The sequence below is a fragment of the Bemisia tabaci genome, chromosome 4 (genome assembly GCF_918797505.1).
Source record: "Bemisia tabaci chromosome 4, PGI_BMITA_v3".
Lineage (NCBI taxonomy): Eukaryota > Metazoa > Arthropoda > Insecta > Hemiptera > Aleyrodidae > Bemisia > Bemisia tabaci.
This window is the reverse complement of record NC_092796.1, coordinates 62,281,353-62,303,231: the sequence shown is the minus strand read 5'-3', so window position 1 is coordinate 62,303,231 and position 21,879 is coordinate 62,281,353. Positions and strand designations below refer to the sequence as shown.

General features: G+C 35.9%; 2 protein-coding genes across 2 annotated transcripts; one reads left to right on the top strand and one right to left on the bottom strand.

The window, feature by feature from the left end:
* Positions 1–332: 332 nt before the first annotated feature.
* On the bottom strand, positions 333–17,586 carry Grip163 (gamma-tubulin complex component 6). Its single transcript, XM_019043484.2, has 12 exons — positions 17,287–17,586; positions 16,500–16,632; positions 14,813–15,130; positions 13,393–13,557; positions 12,414–12,697; positions 11,337–11,556; positions 9,888–10,113; positions 7,917–8,109; positions 5,601–7,446; positions 4,068–4,256; positions 2,878–3,050; positions 333–2,028 (listed from the first exon to the last, which is right to left on the bottom strand). Exons 1-12 carry the CDS (start codon positions 17,394–17,396, stop codon positions 1,749–1,751), a joined length of 4,137 nt encoding a protein of 1,378 aa, XP_018899029.2. The 5' UTR covers positions 17,397–17,586; the 3' UTR covers positions 333–1,748.
* Positions 17,587–17,832: 246 nt separating this feature from the next.
* On the top strand, positions 17,833–21,541 carry Pop5 (POP5 ribonuclease P/MRP subunit). Its single transcript, XM_019043486.2, has 4 exons — positions 17,833–18,092; positions 19,340–19,467; positions 20,206–20,375; positions 20,929–21,541. Exons 1-4 carry the CDS (start codon positions 18,076–18,078, stop codon positions 21,049–21,051), a joined length of 438 nt encoding a protein of 145 aa, XP_018899031.1. The 5' UTR covers positions 17,833–18,075; the 3' UTR covers positions 21,052–21,541.
* Positions 21,542–21,879: the final 338 nt, after the last annotated feature.

Here is a 21,879-nt window from a genome sequence, read left to right as displayed (position 1 = left end):
TCAACAGCAATACTGAATGCGCTGAAATATTCTGAGATCAGTGAGAAAAAGATTGTTTACAAGACTGTCTGTTTCAAATTGGTAAAACAAAAATGTGAAAACTTTTGGATGCTTCTCTATCCTAACCCAATATGTCGAACAAAGTCCACTAAATCCATTCCAAATCTAATAATGACGGTTCCAATCAAATCTCATTGGTATCTGAAGTGAAATGCATACTGATTTACAGCAGCCAAGCAATATCTTGTTCCCATTGCTGAAATCAATAATGAAGCGACGAACATCTTTAAAACAAAAAGTAAAAATAAATGATAAAACTTCATTCAAAAAGAATAGTTTGGCTTTTTTATTTCCAGTACGGAGAATCAACAATAAACGTAAAAATAACAAAAATTACTTGGATGTATACAAAAATAGAAAAAATAAATACTGAAAAAAACTGCATAACTTGAGATTTCATTCCAAATAACAGAGAGGAAAAGACAATGGCCACAAAACAGAGTTTGATAAACAGATCAGATAAAAAAAAATTACAGTCACCACTTGGACCAAGTTAAAAAGAGACGCATCAAGTTGTACTTGAGAAAAATAAATGAGTTGCCAGTAGTTTTGAATTGAACCAGTTGTTAATTTTCTCCTGTGAAAAAATCAAAGTCGGGAAAAAATATTCCAAATGTGAAAACAGTCCTTTATCGGGGAAAAATATCCCCAACATGAAAACAGTCCTTAAACTTTGTCTCTAACATTGGGTTTTACGTAGGTATTAAACTTCAAATCTCTCTTTCACAGTTCAAACTGTACGCAGCAACTTGTGGCATTTCTGTTAACCTCTGTCCATATGACATGGAAATTTTTTCCAGAATCAAAGATTCTATGAGAACTGTTTCAGTGAATATTAATTTTACAACAGCAGTCAGATGCAACCATTCGGGTCTGAAGAAAAAATCAATGCGTTTGGATTCTGTCTGTGATTTTCTAAAAAAAAAAAACACACATTTTTACACCACTCAGCAAGTGAGTTATCTTGAAATTTCATTTAGATCAAGTATGAATTGTCTACATGGAACGCAATGCAATCCGAGTTCACAAAATGATGGATACTTAGGGGGCCATTAAAACAGCAGATATACATATTTCCGTTTAAGGTGTTGCAGCCTTCCTGATTAACTTTTCTATTTTCTACATGGAAAACAACTTAACATCATTTCTTAAAAACTTTCGTGATTTTTCTTCTCCATAAAGAATACTTTGCAAAAATTTCAAGTTGTAATGTTAGTTTGATCTCCTTTTAAAAAGTAACATTGGAGCTGAGATTCCAAAAGAAAGCAAAGAAGTTACGAATTTTTCCAAATTCACCGTTGATATGGCATGTTGTTGAGCCAATTGATTGAATTAGGTTAGAAATGACATTACTCAATGCCAAACAGCCTTAAGTAGCTCAGTTTTACTTGCTATTGGGTACAGATTACATATACGTTACAGTGCAAGTTTTATTACATATTTGCTATTACATTTTGCGTAGAGATGGCCAAACAATTTAGGACCACTATATTGATTTCAATAGAGAGCACTGGGTGGTTAAATTTGATTTAAACAGGCAATAAAGTTTAACAGTATGACTAATGCAGTTATTCTCGAGAAAGCACAAACTCTCCTTGCACCTGGTGCCTCAATAACAAAACAATCCTCATTGTGAGTAGTATTCTTAAGAATTACACACTAAATGTAACATAAAACGTGTGAAGCTTCTAACTCTTTCCAAGTGAAAGTTGAGCAATTAAATTTTGCAGTTTCATGCTGTAGCCTTCATCAGTAAGTTTTTGCAAGTAGTCTCTAGTATCCCTCGCGAGTTGTAAAAATTTAGAGAAGCAAGCCTGAAGTTGAGAAAAGTTGGAGTGAACGAATGTGTTGGTTGAGCGATCGACGCTCCATGTACCAAGAACAAGTGCCTCATTGAAAAGGAGCGCATATTTGAATAGCTTATTGAGGGCAATGGCCATTTTTTCTCCTTTAGAAGTCAGGAAACAGCTGTAATATGATACAATTTTGATGTATAGAATTTTAATGCAAAATGTACAAGATATTTGATACAAGAAAAAAAGTGTACAATTTATATACTTGCAACACTGTCGAAATCTGAAATTCACAGAACATATTACAATAGAAGGCTTGAGCCGCATCTTTCCAAGAAAATTTATGACCAGAGAGGCAGCAAATAAATACTACATCATTGATTTTGGGGAGAAAATGTAGCAGGATGTTTTCTCTTGATCAATGTACAGTTTCAAATGACCAATAAATCATCAAATTAATATGAAACGCACGTAAAAAACAGCATCATTAAAATGTTCACCATCAGGAAAATCAAAAGTAGTCTTTACCATATGATCATCATCGTGCTAGAGAATTCAAAAGTTGCTACAGCTCCCTCAGTTAGCAACTTCTGGCATCAACTATTGATAGCATTATTGGCCAGCTGCGTACCTTTACATATAGCAATTCCAGGAAGTATACAAGGTTAGAGGCCCAACTCAATGCTAGGAAATTGAAATAGGCGTTCGTAGCATGTTACAACCTCCTATACTCTCTGAGCAATTTTTTATGGAGGTTACTGTTAAACCCCAGTATTAATTGCCTTTCTTTCTATGGCAGCTAACCGAAAAAACCTCATTTAAAAGCGAGAACTTGTTCATATTTTCATTGGACTAATACTCTAGTGCTATACAGCATTTGATTTATGAAAAATATGTCTCCCAATCATTTACTGATTTAAAAAATCCCAACTTTATTTGGTTCAAATGCAAGCAGTCAAAGTTTTGTCTCGGATACTTTTTTTGAAACTCTCTTAGAAAATTTTAAAATGATCAGTAAACTTACTTGAGCGCGACCGCTTTGACATAGGCACCATGCTTATGGTAGACAGAATCAATACAAAAATCTTGCTCAAGTTCTTTAAGAAGATGACTGTATTCTACTTGAATGACACTCTCGTGAAGAAAGCATGCCAAAGGGTGAATGAACTGCGTCATTGAGTGGCGAAACAAACAGATCTGAAAGGAAATCCGTTGGATAAGTTCATTATATTTGAATGCAACGCCATAAATGGATGCACCAAAAAAAATTAACAATGGGTAAATTTTACGTTTAGATGAGCATGTATACAGTCAAATGTACCTCTAGGAGATTTCTGTTTCTTAATTGACTAATGCAAACTTGTGATGCTATGGACAATTGAAGAATAATTTTCATTGCGAGGAATCCTTCTTTTCTACAAGTGACATTCGGCAATTTTAGATACTACTTCCAAAATTAAAAAGTTATGGGAGAGATGTTTAGAAAATGGAAACATTTTATCAAGAGGAGAGAGCACTAGATTTTAATGGATAGCATGCAATTTAAAACTTTCCGTTACTCTGCATACAGATTATTCATGCTTTCCAATTTCATGATAATTCAGTGATCTAAATGTCACACATGACAGCATTAAAAACTTCATCAACCTAAATGTATTTCATCACTTGACTTTCATTGGGTACGACCACTTGAGATTGCATTAAGTTCAGAGTATGAACAAATCATTCCACTGAATGACTGATTCGATTCATGCTGCAAATTTTCAAACCATGAGTATCTGGAAATTTTTAAATAAATTTAAAATTGAAAGCTGCAAAATTTTTCAAGATTATCAAAATTCAAAAAAAAAATAAAAATAGTGGGTTCTTACCATGTAGAAAAAAATGACATAGCAGTCACCATACATAAATTTGATGATGTAACTGAATAAAGTACAAAATAATTTTCAAATTCAAGAGAGACTATATGTAATGCAGTGATATAGACCTGAATTTCAGGGCAGCAGCTAAAAAACATTGACTAGGTACAGAGGAATATCTAAAACTTAGCTGTAGACAATTTCTTTTCTTTTTTATATACTTTGCTTTATGCTCGGTTTTTTGTTTTCACTTTGGTTGCTTACATCATTTTGGTGACTAACCACTTTTTCCTAATTTTCCATAAAAAATATGTATTAAAAAAAAACAGAAAATTGATAAAACGAATACTCGTACCTGTTTGTAATGCATGCCTCTTTTCGTTCTGCCACCAAGTAATTTGAACTGACTTATCAAGATCCAATCGACGTATGAAACCTTAAGGAGGAAAGTGAAGATTCGGTTATAGCAGGCGATGGCATCACGAGTGATTATCAAATTAAACGGCCATTCATACAGGTATTGGAGTGAAAAGCTATTAAAGACCTGTTGACATCATAAAAAGCAAAGTAGGTCTCAATGGAAACAATACAATGACTATATATAAGTAGGAATCAATGGTAAAAGTTTGAACCTTATAAGGCTGACCTTATAGATAAATGGGTACTTCCTCATAAATACTCACTATGAATATATTTTGTGAGCATGATCCCCTGTAGACTGCTTATTGAAATTTTGTGGTCACTGATGGGAAATAACGAAACTTAAGTGGAAAGGCAGTACATATCGACGGTGTGAGTCGACAATCACATAACTCGGTTTGCGACGTTGTAGACTTCCTGTCAGACTTAATTTTTTAAACAGAAAACTACTCAACGGCAATGCTTTAAAACTGTCGTGATTTTTCTCCTCTGTGCGAAGAAAATTCTGCAGAAATTTCAAGGAATGATGTCAATTTCTTCTCCTTTAAAAAAGTAACATAGAGGCGGAGATTTTCAGACACCGCAAACGAGAAATGTGAATGCGGACTTACGCTGTCGATATGCGACTGGTTAGTCCCTACTGTCACGTTACTTTTATGCAGACTAGTCATCAGGCTAATAGGACATCTTATGGGGATCAATAATGAATCGAGACCCACCCAATAAATCTGCACACAATCATGAAAAACCAATAGCATGACTCCATTTTACTTTAGTTGCATCTTGTCCTATCAACAGAGAGACAATTTCAATAAGCAGCTACCTGATGTTATCTAGTTTCAAGAACAGAAGAAAGAGCATCTGAAAAAATCAAAAAGCATGTTTATGGCTAATATGTAACGGCTATGGAGCCATTACCTCCATTGGATATCATCTGAATTTAAAGTCATGGATCAAAGCCTTTAAAATGGGTAAGAACCAACTTCCTTGTTCTGGACAGCAAAAAATTAGGGAAACTTAACAATATTTTACCATTACCTGTTCAATAAAAATGATACATTGTTGTAAATAAAGTATCTAAAACTCAGATAGATGTAGAATAAACGGTAAAATATTAAAAATTCCCATGAACTTACAGAACTATCCAGCACAGCTGCCGGAATAATGCCACTATGTCAGCATGACAAGACAAGACATAAGTCTGTCTTAGCCATGAAATATATTTTATTCTGATGTCTTTTCGGGCTGCTTCAAACTTTCAATAATCGGCCTTCAGAGAAGTATCTTTATAACTAGGAAGAACTAAACTTTTTTAACTTCACAAATACGAAAATTTGTCTCGCAAGAATAAATTTGAAGTCAGATTCTCATGAAACAATTTAAAACATCCTCTGCTCTGTTTCTAAAAAAAACCTATTTCAGGAACACTCTTGATTATCTTAAGCCATAGTTTTTACAAAAAGAATACCTCAAGCTCAGTGATATCCAAAATGGCAGGTGGGTTTTGAATGTCCAGTACAAGGTACATTGCAGGATCAATTTCTTCGGAGACAGCCTCAGAGAATGCTTCACTTGCAACGCGAGACCAATTAACTTGGCGAGCATCCAGCCCCTTGAACTCTTGAAAACGCGAAGCCAAACCACACACTAATCCGGTCCTCCAGCCTGCATCATGGAGCAAGTAATGTTTTTTAAGCAGCTGTAGATGACTGAGAAGACCCGTTTGGACAAAATGTTTCATCAAGGCGTGGTTTGCAATGAGTGCTTGAACCCGCAAGGGAAGACGTACTGACTCAATTGTAAGTGAAAGAGCTGTGGTAAGGTTGAATGACCGCGGTTGATTTGAAACTGAAAGAATTTTGTTGAAGGGATCCACCCTTAAAGATATTGCAGAGAGATTTGAATAATGAATATTTTCAAGCTCTGATAAATGTGACGACATAACATCACTTGAAGAGGTGGTTTTATCAACAGAAAAGCTTGACAAGTCTGGATCTCGTTTTAAACTTTCATCACACAAATTAACAGAATTTATGACAACAGAATCAGAGGTAATAACTGGATCACTTGCAGAGTAAGAGTACTCACTGGTGTGTTCCATTTCTACAGAACAGACTAATTCGTCCTTACAGCTTTTTGCGGAAGGCACAGAAATATTATTTGATTTAGGGGATATATTTAAACCATCAGTTCTATCTTCACTGCTGCGATTACATCCCAAGTTAAAGAGTTTATCATTCAGGTTTGAGTTGAAAGACTGATTGTCATTTGCTGATGCACAGAACTTCTCTTCAGTCACACTCCGAGACTTATCATCACTTCCCAGAGAAAGTTTCCAGTTGTCAGTTGGTAACATACAGGCATCGTTGTTAGAAATGGAACTTTCGTTAATATTAATGATGGAAGATTTAATACTAGTGGAGCCTTTGGAAGCTGTGAGCCCTTCGTCAAATTTTTCATTTGAATTTTTACTGGTTGCTTTCTTCACACTATTATCAGCTTTATGCTCAGGAATGAAATCTGCTAAAATATCACCCAGGTCGGATGATAGAACTTTGTCTCTATTTTTTATTGCCTGTTCTTTATTATAATCAAGGTGATCTGTTTTCAGGCTTTTTGTGGTTTGACTGACTTTAAACTCTGAACTCTTGTTAGTTAAGATATCAAATATGCCTGATGAGAGGACCTTTTCTTTATTTTTTAATGCCTCTGTTTTTCCATCAGAGTTGGTGGTCTGAACATCATCGCCATGAGATGCCAGGCTACTGTTTGGCAATGTATCACCTGCGCCTGATGATGGGATTTCTTCCTTATGTTTTACTTTCTGAGCTTTTTCATCTTCTTGAAAAGCAGTTGGATTATCAGTTGGTGTGACATCAGTTTTTTTGGACTCAGGACCAATTTCTGCGTAGAAATTACTCATTCCTGATGACAGAATTTTCAATCTATTTTTTAACGCTTGGTCTTTATTTGAGAGCCATACTCTGAAATTTAGGTCATTTACACTTGGTTTTGATTCAATTGACAGTGATGTCTCACATTCTGTGGTTTTATCAAGTGGATCGTCCAACTGATCTATTAAACTTCTAACCAATTCTGCTGATGGTGCATCTGTGGCATCTAAAGGTTGAATATCTTCTGCTTTGGGAGGGTCAAATGAGGATGGAGCTTCAGAAGCCTCTGAGAGGGTATCATTGCGGAAGAAGTGAGCTCTGTGCTCAGACAGCTTGGTTCGCTTTAGTTTCCAAACAGTCAAAGCTACACGTTTTTGGGACGTTTCAAGAAGGGACTTGTAAAATTCACCAATTTTGGCCCTGGAAAATAAAAGGTGCTAAATAAAATATGACTACTCATTTTTTTTTTTTTGTTAGTATTTAAAATTAGTCAGTTGGAAACTAAACCAAATTAACCACATGTGAGATACACCAAAGATAAAAATGATCTATTACAGTCAGGAATGATATGATCTTAAAGAAAAAGTCTTCTGTAAAGAATTTCCCCATTAGCAAACTTGGATTACCGTTTCTCTCCATTAGAAGATCTGCATGGCTCATAACTTCTTCCTTACTTATATAGTTTATCAAAAATTACCTTAAATAGAAGTCATAATTACTAGAAAACACAATTATAAATGAGACAATATGGGTAAAGATTATATACTTAAAAATTATCAAATTTAAAATTTACAGGGCAAAGTTATGCTGCATTTTTGGAGAGAGAAAAAGTTTGATAATGATTTAAGCTTCAAAAAATCACATGAGACGCCGAAAATTAAAGGACTTACTGTCTGGTCTGTTCAAGAATTAAATCTAATTCATGTTCTTTTCTGATTTGCTCTAGCCATTTATTTTCTGCTTCCAGTCTTAGTTTCTCTTGTTCTTCTTTTTGCAGTCTCATTTCATTGATGTGCTGTTTTAAATCCAACAGCTCTTTGTACTTCTTCTCTGCAATTTCTTCTAACCTCTTTCTTCGCTTGGCTGAAAAAAATTATCGACGATAAGTAAATCGAACACACTCATGAAAATACAGGTGGAATATATTCATTTGCAAATGGGAAACCTATATTAATATCCTTCTGGAGAAAAATATTATGGGCAAAATAAAGAATACAGGTAGATTGTACTCTTCAAAATATAAATTGTACAGAATGCTGACCACGTCTTGTCTAGAGATTTTAATGTTCGCTGTGTGACCAAGAAGCTCTAAGATTGATTCCTAACCAAGGATACTGTTCATTAATGGTTATGCTGGGGCTAGATGAATAAGGGTGAGTGAAGGGGACAAGCACAGTCTTTGGACATTATTCCAAATTTGTTACTGTCTACATGAAAAGGTACCTCAGTCCACAAGGGCAAAATTTTCAGCAAGGTGATTTTCTTCAATTGTATCAAAATATTCAATTTTGAAATTCCGACTAAAAACTCTCTCTAATGTCCAAGAGAATACATACATTGAGAGCAGTTCAATCCATTTTCATTTTATCAAAGTGCTAAATGTAACTGCATTATGATATGTTAATTATGCACCCTTAGCATGACATAGTTGAATTTTACATAACATTTTCTCGATACTACGAGGGGCGTTCAATAAGTAAGTATCCCCCTCTCTAAATCCATAAGAATGGACCAATTTTAAAAAAATTTGGGCTCAAAATCTTCCTTAGGATATTTTGAGTTCAACGAAACAAACCGCATGTGCGCCGAACACGAGCCGTTTGAACGCGCCGAGGTGCTCGACGCTCCCGCCAAATCCGCGAGGATTTGAAGTCCGCTACAGGAGAAGAGCTTCTCTGCCAAAGCCTTAGTCGTTCATCACTGACGAAAAATCAAAGAAATTTTTGTAGAGTTCGGGCTTACCTCACTTCTCCACATAACCAGCTCGATCCAAGCAAGTCTGATACTGACACTAAGACTAAGAGAACAGCTTTTGGATGCCTCGTGCGTGGAAGTCTTTCAGCTGACCGCGGATGAAAGAGTGGACGGCTTGTTTGACCTCTTCCACTGATTCAAAATTAACTCCTCCAAGTTCAGATTTCAGGAACGGGAATAAATGGTGGTCTGGTTTGCTATTTATTATCGTATCTGAAATCTGAACTCGGAAGAGTTAATTTTGAATCAGTGGAAGAGGTCAAACAAGCCGTCCACTCTTTCATCCGCGGTCAGCTGAAAGACTTCCACGCACGAGGCATCCAAAAGCTGTTCTCTTAGTCTTAGTGTCAGTATCAGACTTGCTTGGATCGAGCTGGTTATGTGGAGAAGTGAGGTAAGCCCCGAACTCTACAAAAATTTCTTTGATTTTTCGTCAGTGATGAACGACTAAGGCTTTGGCAGAGAAGCTCTTCTCCTGTAGCGGACTTCAAATCCTCGCGGATTTGGCGGGAGCGTCGAGCACCTCGGCGCGTTCAAACGGCTTCGGCCGCACATGGTCCGATTTTGTTGCGGTTTGTTTCGTTGAACTCAAAATATCCTAAGGAAGATTTTGAGCCCAATTTTTTTTAAAATTGGTCCATTTTAATGGATTTTAGAGAGGGGGGATACTTACTTATTGAACGCCCCTCGTATGTAATTTGAATTGCAAACTTCAAACAGCCATAATTCTTGTTTGATTTGAAATTTTGAGGTATTTTTGTCATAAAATGTTTTATTGAGGACGAATATCGCCGTTTCCGTGGATTTTTACATTCAAACGTAGAACTGCATGATTCAGGGTTTACAGTGGCAAACAGAAAATGTCAAATAATCATAAAGTTACTTACCTTCATAGAGAGCTAAATTGCGCTCATGAGCCTGTCTAGCTGCTTCTTGGAGTTGCTCCTCTCTTTCATTAGAGCCTGAGAATTTGAATTTATCACCCGTTCGTAACACTTCTTTGCAGTGCTGATAGTATGCATCCATCGCAAACTGAAGATCCTCAATCGAATCACAACTATCACAAATTTTTGAAACAATACCAGTTTCATCGATGAGCCTGAAGAGTGGATTCTGTTTCAAAGAAAATAATAATAGCCAGTGAGGTCATTAAAAAGGCTCTGATCAATGAAATTAGGGGTTTGTCGAATGGACATAGATGACAAAGGTGAAGGAATGGCCTAGTGTTAATGCTGGGCTGCATCTGGAAGAAGCCAAGGAAGGTGGATTATTGGGCCGAGTAAAGGATTGGTTATTAGGCAGCAAGGAGATTTTTTTAGCTAATCTATTACTCAGTCCGATAACTCACCTTCCGAGGCTTCCTCCGGACGCAGCCCACTAATGACCAGTGTTTGAAACTCACCTTTGAGTTTCAGGAGCCACGTGGCGCATCAAACTCGATTTTTCGGAGCCATTAAAGATTTCAGGGGCCAAATTGACTTTATGCCTATATTCCACGGCGCATTTAGTGAAAAGTTAGACGCAAGATGTTTTAGTTACAGAACTAGTAACTATAACTTGGGGGAAATTTCAAAAAATCACTGAACAGAAAAATTAGGATTTTTTTTGGAGGGGGAAGGGGCAATTTTTAGGGGCCACGTTGGCGCACAGCCTTCTTTTTTTAGGCGCCATGACCGATTTCTTAGGCGCATTTGGCGCGTTGGCGTCCGTGAGTTTCGAACACTGCTAATGACACTGCGCCATTTCACCTTTGTCATCTATGTTCAGTAACTTAATTTCATTAACTGGCCAGCAAGTTTAGATTCACATATGTCTTTCCTATGATGATGTACAGATTTTCAGGGAAGCTTGTGTGATTTTTTTTTTCTACTTTTCTAAAGAATTTTGTTCGCAAACTAACCTGAAAAATATTCATAAATTTCCTCAAAAATAGATGTCTGATCGGAGGACATTTGGCAACATTTGAATGCTCATACAACATTATTCCTCTGCTCAGCAGAGTAGCGTTCAGCTTATGCTATATACAGTTTACTTCTTCTGAGTCAAACTGTAGAGGGACCAGATTGTTAGTTCCACTTACAGAGAAATTCCACTTATGGGGCTTTTTGTTCTCATGAAAAATTCGACGGGGCCTTAAAAAAGTTTGACTTAGAGGAAAATTCAATTTAAAAAGCATTCAACTTACAGGAAGTTAACTGTAGCTATATCATGATAAAAACACTAATTTTGTTGATGTAGCCAGCAGGACTAATCTGAAGGATTTTATCATACTTTAAACTGGGCTTCAAAACTGTGAGAGGTAGATAGATAGACAACTAATGAGATAAGTGACTTACATCTGGATCACATATTTTGAGAAGACAAACTGTTTTCCCACAGGCTAAAATCTCATCTCGGAGATCACTCAGAAAGGAGGGAAGAAGTTTGTTTACACACACAAAGCCACGAGTCCAAAAGCTCCGCGAGTTCGATATAACTTGAGGGAATTTTTTGTCGATGAAAAACTCTTGATGTGGGTCATTTATCTCTCCTTCAAAAATCCATTTGAACAGCCACCTGAGCAAACAACCAAAGGCATAAATTTTGTGTAAGCTTTGAATAAAAAACGAGGAAGATTTAGAGTTAAAACTTCCAGGAGATGATTTCAAAATTATAACAATGACTCAAAAGACTTTTCCATTCAAAGAAGAACCATGCAGTTATTTCACATTGCATATACGCTAGTGCACTAATACTTTGTGCTGCAACGCAACAGCTTCACATTGATTATTTTGCATACAAATTATTCTTAAAAATGGACTGTTGGAACCACCAGTATTTAGAAAATACAGTAATTGTGTATTATGTATTTATAAGAGGGTACAAAAGCACAGCATCTTAGACATGGATGTTGCTGAGTGCAAGTCAACGAGCTTCACTCAGATAAAATATGTCTTATGCAGAAGTAATGCAACCAGCACTTTAGCAGCCCAAGTTTTCATTGACTATCTGATACTAACTGAGCAGCCAAACTTTTTGAGAAAAAGTCTCTCCAGGTGTCCATGTCTAAGATACCATACTTTAAAGAGACGGGTTACTGAAAGTACTGAGCAGATACTAAATGATTTCTTGAGAAAATGAGGGTTTAAAGAAAAGGGTTACCCAGACTCATGGGTAGAGAAATTTCTCCAAAATGTCTAATCCATGGCCTAAATTTATACACAAAGGGTGGAGTAGTTTGCCTGCCTGCTTTATTATTGGAATAGACAACCTTCGTATGTGGTTCAGAATGTTCTTCAAAAGTCTTAGGAGTATCTACTTGAATCTATTGTAATCTACTTGATAAAGCAGCTTAATACATTTATTTCAGTAAAATTGAAAGAATCTGATTAAAAGGAAAAATCTAAATTCATTTGAATACTGAAGAAACCAACCTAAAATAAACGCCCAAACATGGCTGAAGTAATGAATAAACAACCATAGCATCTTCTTTAGTGGGTGTGGCTTGAAGCTCAGAGAAAAGATTATCAATTAGGTGACCACCGGAGGGGGGCTGAGGTATACTCAGACCATGACAAGCACAGCTCACTGTTTGGAGTTGGGAACGGAGTGGTGCAGTGGTGTGCAAGATTGAGGCAAGCGATGTGGTAGATAGGTCCAAAAGGAGGACTGAACAGCGAACAGACTGCAGGTACACAGACAGGGCTTCACACAATGTCTGAAACAAGGAGACAGAAAAATTTAGGGTACAAAAGTCAATACAATGGACGTTTTGACAGTTTTGAGCACTTAACTGTAGGATGATCAAATCAGATGTCTGACTTGAATTATGGTATTACACCATTTTGTTGCAAATAAATCAGAATGAATCACAAGCATAAAATGTTGATTAAAGGGGGCTCCCAGGCCCGATTGAGTGAAACTGGTCAAACTTTATACAACAAGGAAACAAGATACACCCATGTTGAGACCCGAAAAGCATGCAACTTAACTAGGCGTTTCAAAATTTTTTTGTAAAAAAAAAAATATTACTTGAGATTTTTTATGAGGTTTTCAAAAAATTTTCTTAGAGGAGAAATAAAATTACACAAAATTTTACAAGATGGTCATTTACCATTTAAAAATTAAGAAAAGATGGGAAATTTGCAACAACTCAAATCGAAAAATATATGTTTTTATTTCTAATTTTCCACCAAATTGCAAGCCGATGACTAATGAGTATATATTCATTAAGTAAAAATAGTTTCTGATGAAAGTCAGATGATTACAACCAGAGTGATAAAATTACTAAAATGTACAGACCAATATTATCTGTAAAAATATTCACCTCATACTTCACCATACAATTCTTTTTTTTAATTTTAATGGAACAATTAAAAACAATTACGACTAAAATGAATGAAAGTCTCTTACATCGTAAACTAGACCATGACGTCTCCTGTCAGGGTTGGACGCTAAGTTATCTAAGTGGTGTGCTGTGTTACCACAGGACAAAAAATCTTTGACTAGCGCAGATAAGAATGCTTCAGACGTTCCACGTAATTTGATATTCTCAGCAATGGAGAACTTATTTGTTTCCTGGAAAAAAAAACGCATCAAGATGGAAAAAAATACAGATGATTAGGAATCAAAAAATTCATACATATGGGGTTACTAAATTCTGTCTAACAGTGATTTCCGGTAAAATAATGTAGTCATTTTGGGCCTCAGAGAAATTAATTTTCACTTTCACTTCAAAAGTTTCTTCCAAATATCAAAAATACACTTTGCTTGGACAAAAAAAGTGAGCCTAGACAGTTAAGTCATTGATTTTTTGGCTTAGAGGGCTGCATGAAAACTTGGAACCTTGTGCAATAAAATCTAAGACCATGACTACTTATGTTAGATTCATGCATTGCCTTGATTTATTTTTATGCCTCATCGAAACTGTAAAATCTTCAATGTATTAAATTGAATATTCTCAATAGAAATAGAGGCAACTGAGACCTTGGACGGATACAGGAAGGTAGAATTATTTCTCCTCCTTTCCTCACTTGGGCTCCTACAATTTTCACAAATGATCATTTTCACAAAATGTTACAAAAAAGTACAAATTGAATGCTGACTAAAAATCAACGAGCATTTAGCTTTAAAATATGTTGGAAAGAGATAACGTTTTTGATGGATAGGAGATAAGTTGAAACTGCTTGCGAACTAAATAATTTTTCAAACTTCTGAGGGATGCAAGTACCTTTACAGGTAGATTAAAACATTTTGGAGTTAAAAAAGGGAAAAAAATGTTGAGGCTTTCCAAATCTTTCTCATTTCTCAAAACAAATCTGAAACCTTGCAATGTATCTTCTGCTCCCCCCAAGTAGCAGTGATCGCGATAAATAGCAATTTTATCGGTTGATTATCTCGATTATATCGGTGGCAATTTATTGTAATATTATCGAATAAAAAATTGCGATTTACGGCGATTAAATCGCTATGCATCGCAATTTTTGTTCAATAAAATCGCGATCAATTTTCGTTGATAAAATCGAGATTAAATCGCCATATATCGCGATTTTTGTTGCGATAATATCGCGATTTTTGTTGCGATAATATCGCGATTTTTGTTGCGATAATATCGCGATAAATTGCTGGGCGATAAAATCGCGATAAATTGCTGGGCGATAAAATCGCGATAAATTGCCGGGCGATAAAATCGAGATTTTATTGCAACAAGATCGAGGAAAATCGCCCAGATGTTGATGATCTCAGCGATTTTTTCGCCGACAAAATCGCAACGAATCGCGATTTTTCCGTTGAAAAATGCTACTTGGGCCCTAGAGAAGTATTGACAACTTACTGGATTAAGTAAAAACAGGCGTGATGGAACCCCTACTAGGAGGTATCTTAGATTGTCAATTAATTCCTGCAAACTAACAACTGTTGGGTCATTCTGATACCAGCGCTTGTTGTTGCTGGGTGCCAGCCATTGCATCATCTTGGAAATAGACTCTTCATCCTTGTAACTACTTAGTAGCGGTTTATCGCTGCTGCCAATGCCAATTAGAGAAGTCCATGAGTGACCTGGAGAGGATTCAGCCCTAGGTTCATCAGGCTCTTCAAATTCACTTACAGGTTCGTATCCATCAAAATCTGGTGTAACATAGCCTTCGTCTTGCTGAAAATGGGAATACAAAATCTAAATTTACACGCTAAGTACACATTCTTTGGGTAATACTGGATGGCTGCGACAGAAGTTGGAAATCCAGTGGAGAGAATGAGATTAATGGCCGCTCATCGAAAGCAAAATTGAGTACTTATTGAGGCTTTTTCATTGATAGAATCGAGGACCTCTGAGTGGTTTTCAAAGATTTTGAGACACATTTTTGAGGTCTGAAAAAAATATGTTTCTTTTTCTTTCTTAATCAGTAGCTTATCTTTAGCAATATATGTAAAGGTGCAATTGTACAACATGAAGCAGAGTCGAAGCTGAGGATTAGAAAAGCGGGGGGGGGGGGGGGGGGGCTTCTTACTTACTTGGCAAGGGCTAGGGGCCAGAGAAATGGAGGAAGAAGAGGGGACTCGGGCCCCATTACCCTTGGAGCACTACGCTTGCAACTCAAAATTATGGAAGTCTTCATCACAAAAAAGAAAAAAGTTTTTAGAATACTCATAAATGAAAAAAACAAGAGACTTGAATTTTAAGGTTCCTACTAATGGCTGTATGAGACAAATGCACACCTCAATTCCAAGCTTTAAAAATCTCTGATTAAGTTTTGATTTTGACAAGGAATACTAATCAAAATGTCTTCTTGCAATTTTTTGGGATTTTTTTAGAGCGAGTGTGAAAATTCACAGAAAATCCAATGAACTGTTGGTTCGATTTCCTTTGAAAAAATAAAACATGAGCAGAGACTGACATTATCACAATCTATACTTTTTATACACATACATTACGCACATTTTTTGTCATCGAATACGAAATGCTATTCAATGAAAATTGGAGAAAACAAAACAAGAACCATCTAATAGGAGTAAGTCATATTTTGTTAGGAGGCAACACTCGAAACATGTTAAGAAAACAAGCAACAATCGAATTTTGTTCAAAGTTTTTCTGTGTTGTGAGAGCGGGGCTTATTTTTGCGCGTAAAATTTAGGAGCCCCTGAAGCAACATTGTTGTGCAACAAGTGCAACGTGCTCAAAGCAAGTCGTTTTTATGTTGCAACGCTGTTTTCTAACTTAAATTTGGAAGTTGCTCTCTCATTGGTTGTTCAGAATTGCGTAAAAAAAAAGAAGAAAAAAACGGAAACATTTTGTTGTTTCAAACAATACACGACTGTACTTACAACTTAAAAATTAGGCTTGCCTTGCAAGAGTATCGTGTGTTTTAGGTATTAGGCTTACATTAATGATAATTTGTGATCTGTAATCAAGTTTTTTTGCCTTTTACCAAATCAAAAACTCAGTACAGATGTGGGGACTTAGACTCTTCATTATGAAAGGCTTTTGTTTTAGCTTTTAGAAAGTTTACATAAGAGTATTATACCTGTGGCGGGCAGACAGAGGCACTTGGTGGGATTCGTATCTCAAATGGATGATTAAAATTATGCAGTGCTGGAAAACTGTAATCCGTGGAGGTTGAGGTTTTCCTTGAGTCAAGATCAATTAATGAAAACCTTCTGAAAACAAGAAAATGGTAATTATTGAATAAAATTCTATACTCAGTTTCAATTGATATGATCTTTGACTCTACCAACCATCAAAGCCTAGTTCACCGGCATTAGATTTTTCTTACCTTTTCATTTCCGTTATGTTTCACATTGTTCCTTATCTTTGCAAGATATGACTTGTTTGTATGGTTAGTCAACCAATTTTACTGAAACTTTTGTTGAAATTGGGAATCGCTGAGTATAATTGTATATAAGATAGCATCCACCACAAGTACATGTTTCAGAAGATGTGTGGCATGTGCCTCCTTTCAAGTTAGAATATCGTTGCTGAGAAAAATGCAACTTGGAGAATGAGTTCAATGCGCACACAAATGAAGTTCAGTCCTCATTAAATAAATTATGTGATAATGAGTCAGGCAGATTAATTTTAGAAATAATGTTAATTTATAGGTATTGTAGGCACTTTCATATAAGCAATGAGCACTTCATTACACGCTCTTCCTGAGCAGTAATTCTGATTGACATTTGCGCTAACACGCGAAACTTGAGTCAAAACTTATTTTCCTTGGGTTGAACAAGTTTTAAAAACTGACAACATATTTGTCATTTGTTATAAATTAATTGATCTTCGACATGGCAGTCATGTTGAAGATAAGTACATACCTTGATGGAGCAGATGTTTCATAACTAGACGGGTAACTGAGTGAATCAGACGAAATATGGGAAAAGTCAAACAGACTGATGGAATGCTTCACTTGAGATGGATCTTCCATGATTAAGTCCTCCAATAAATTAGTGAAAATGAGTAGAAAAGGAAATTACTCATGTCATTCAGAGCTTGGAATTAAAAATTTATAATATTAGAAGATAATTTAGGTTCAATCATGTTGAAACAATTAAAAATCTTTCCTGAGGATTTGAATTTTGAAATTTCAAAACATTACCCCAACCAAACATAAACCAAAAGAGTGAGGTTAAAAAGTTGCCAAAGTCGACAGTACGAAAATTGTATTTCCTAAATTCTTTTTATAGGGATCATCTAAGTCGAATGATACATTTTTAACTTCATAAAATACTTATAATACATTTTTTAAATTTTTTGTGCGATTAAGATTGACTTAAGAGAACTTTTAACTTTTCGAAGAGCTGACTTGAGCTGACAGCATTTTTGCTCTACTTAAAGCGACAACTTGACTCCAGTTTGTTTACCAACAGAACAACAACCACATGTCATGTATGTCATGTTGGTCATGTCTCGTCTGAAATGTCTGAAAGATTTCCATTCATGCTTATTATTTCCGTTCTAGTTTCTAATCCCTTAAAAAAATCATAGTTTCACTGTTGTGCATGGTGCTGTCGCTTTTATGGTTATGTCCATCTAGTCACACTGATCACATCAAACTCTTCAACACCTGAAATCGTTCGTGACTTATTGGGGTAATCTCTGATGCAATGAGGGCAAAACGGAGGTACGCTTTAAGTTCTTATCATTTCAGCTCCAATTCTATCCCACTCAACACTCTCACATCTTACGTCAATTTGAATCATTGCCTCAAAAATATCCATTAAAGGTCATGGATTAAATCTCAACAATTATGCACGAATTTTGTTGGCGAGCTGATGAGAAACCAAGCTTCTGTTTTCTTTTTGGGGGTATTGTAAAATATCACTTAAATGGGAGGATAGGAAGGGATGAGCTTGCAGCATGCATAGCACTAAGTTGATGGTCAAAATTCAAGAACCCACAGAGAAATGAAAGGTGCTGGTAATTTCCGATTTGTTTACGCCGTGTTGCAGAATTTGCGTCAGATAAATTGGCAGTTTTTTACTTTCTGTTTGTAAGCGACTGCGCTTACACCAATAGCGATCGAGGATTGATCAAGTGTGACAACGTCCTTGTGCTGATGCATGTCGTGCGCAGATGCTGAAAACCAATACCATCCTCTAAAGGGATATTGTTAACAGTGTCTGCTGTGTTGTTACAATCAGAAGTAAACAACCACTAACTTCTCTGGCACGAGTTCTAGATGGTAACAATATTGCATCAACATTCTCGCAAAAGAAATTCAAATTAAAGATAATGGGCTTTAACATTGTTAGTTTTTAGCATCGGACTACACAGAATACGAGTTCAGACAATTTTTAACTAATAGTATGGCATTTTTTTTCATAAATCTCATCAATTTCCAGAAGAATTAATGATCATAGAGTTCACACCCACTCATGTCATTGACATCTCCCCAAGGTTTTGGAAATGCCACCACCTTCTTTTTCTGACTGCCTAGAACTTGCCTATTGGTCCGGATTAATGTAGGCATCACATTTTATGTTTACATCAGCCAAAAAACTTACCTACATATTTCCTTGATTCCTGAGATTTTTCCCTTCTATTCACCAAATATTCTGTGAAAATTTTTAGCCACATAGTTTGCTTGTTTTCCTTTATAAAATACAAAAACCGAAATGATTTTCTAAAATTGTACTCAAGATAGGAGGTTCCAGAACTAAGCATCTGAAGCTTTGTCGGAGATAAAACAATCCATCAAGTAAGTACAACTTTATTGGGCATTCATTTGTCAGTGCTAGCTTTCCATCTTAGTCCTTGTGAAGGTTTAGCTTTCTAATCCCTTTAATTAAGCACCCTGTATTCATAATAACTTGCTGTTTAAGTACTTTATGAGCTAAAAAAGTAATTTGAACTCTCTCTCCCTGGTAGGTATATTACCGTTGAAGTAATAGCGCCTGGTGCTTCATTTACAAAAGGAGACATAGAAAAAAGTGTACTAGAGGAAGTAGAATGTATCCATGGCGTCTTTGGAAGAGCAGCTGTCACATCTTTTTCTGGTATGTAGCAATTTAAAACTTGTCTTTTCTTCAAAAACTTATCTTTTATCGTTTAATAGGTACTTATATCAAGAAGATCAAACAACTTTGAATTAGAGATCAGCAAGGATCAAAAGTTGTTTTCAGGGGTGGAAAATCTTCTAGACCATTAGATAGGGTAGGCGCCATTGGTCACAAGGAAAGATAGGAAGGCCCTAAAAACAGGTTTTAAAAATGGGAAGGCTGGCTAAATTGCAGCGAGAATTACATATTTTTTGCAAAACCTCATTAAGAGTGACGTGTTGTTTGCAAAATCACAGAAATTTATACCTGCAGAGCTTAAGAAAGATCATCTTTTTGAAATTGCTGAGGAAAAAGGGGTTTTTATGATGGAATGGTCAAGAACTTTTCGACGTTGACACTCCCAAACCATGTATTTCATTAACTGTTTTTAAAAATCTCCGCTCCCATTTTATTTTTTTGTATGAGAACAAATCAACTTCATACCATCTAGTTTTCTTAGAATTTTCCTCGCCTAGAAAAGGAAAATCACAGAGGTTTTCAAGAATTGAGGTCAGATAGTTTTCCATTTAAAAAATATGGTATGATAGGAAATCTGCAACGTCGCAAACCAAGATATGTGGTTTCGTAGTTTCTCCATCGAAATGGCACTTTTGATATCTCGGCTGGAAGGTCATCATATAACCTGGACCATGGAACAAACATTAATTCCTGACCCCTTTTTGATCTATTTCACAGTGAAATACTGGAATCCAGTCACATGCATCTCTCTGATGCGAGTCTTTTTTGGGCCGCACAAGCTCATCACCACAGTATTACCGCTTATCACCAGAATACTAGGCCAGCCAGCCCAGTTCCACACTATCTTCATTGGAGCAACCTTGAAACGCTGTTATTTGAATATTCAGGTAGCCACCCTGCCTTCAGCTAAAGCTTCTTTAATTTTACTCCTCATTGATTCTAGCTCAATTTAAAGTAGCTTTAAATAGTACTGTGATCGATCAAGTATCGAGGCGTATTTGGGTACAAATTGTGAGGGGAAAGAAGGGGAGACAGCCCCCTGTAGACTTAAGTATATAAGTCATAAGCCTAAGAGATACAAGGAAAAATACTAGAACAAATTTTACAAAACTTTCTATCAGGAGGGGGGGTGGAGGTAGGAAAAAAGACTTTGTGGTGCAAGCCTCTCGGAGCACACTCAGACGGTTGATCTGGCTCTGTTTTAATTTCTGATTAATTTTCATCCTGAGGAAAAGTTAAAAATTGTATGCACCTATCCTTTTCTCTTATCAATTATTATTTTAAGGATCGCAAAGATCCTCTTTCCCTGCTTTTTCAGTTGCTTTCAAATTAGTAAAATCTATCCCAGCCTCACCATGCTGCTGCCACAAACCGAAGTTGATCAAATGTTTTTTTATGATGTAAAATCTCATTTTTATTGTTGTTGATTATTTTTTACAGAAATATGAAGTAAGCAAACTTGAAAAGCTGTGGCTGAACTTGTCAACTGATGAAGAAAGGCGGAAGTTTAAAATTCACTTTACAAAAGAATTAGCTAATGTTGAACGCAAAAGCAAGAGATGACTGTACATATTTAATTGGCTGCACAATTCACGATTTCAACTGATCTTCGTGTGATGACCCTCATCGGTTTAAACTGACCTTGCTTGAATTGATTGATGATTGTTGATGGCATACCCTGGTATTCTTTCGCAACTGCATTTAGTTGCCTGACGAAAAATAATTGATTTTTATGATATGACTTTTTTCATCCCACTGAATAAATGAAAATCATTGTTTTAAGACGAAATCATTTATAAAAAAACCAAGCAGTTGCCTAACTTGTTTACTGTAAGAGAAATCTCTCTAAACCTTTACTATGATGTTGTTACTATTTACCAATGATTTTTTGCCGTAATTGACTTATAACACAGTCAGAAATTACTTTGGCAGAGTAGGTGGGATAAAAATTAAAAGTTCCCATCGAAAGAGGAAAATAAATTAAAATCTAGCTCTTCTGAAGTCAGTATGCTGTTTTTATTCTTATTCGATCACTAATATAAACTTCAAAGGATTTCACTTTTTCATTCATTCCACCTTTTATTCCAGTCTGACGTTCCCAGTTGTTTAATTTTAGATTTTAAAATTTTAATATCTTTTTTCCCTCTGGTTATACCATCTGCCCTGATTCTCTTTCTCTGACACAAATCCATTTAATTATGCTTTTCCCTCTAAAGATTGCTGCTGAGATGAAAAGACTAACAAAAAGTAAAATAAATGGATAACAGAATTCATAAAATCATGAGAAAATCCTTGTCCTTAAGTAAAAGAAACTTAGTATGATGAGTATTTGAGTTGGCTTGCATTTTTCAAAAAGGAACCACTAGCATTGCAATGTTGCTAAGATTGTGC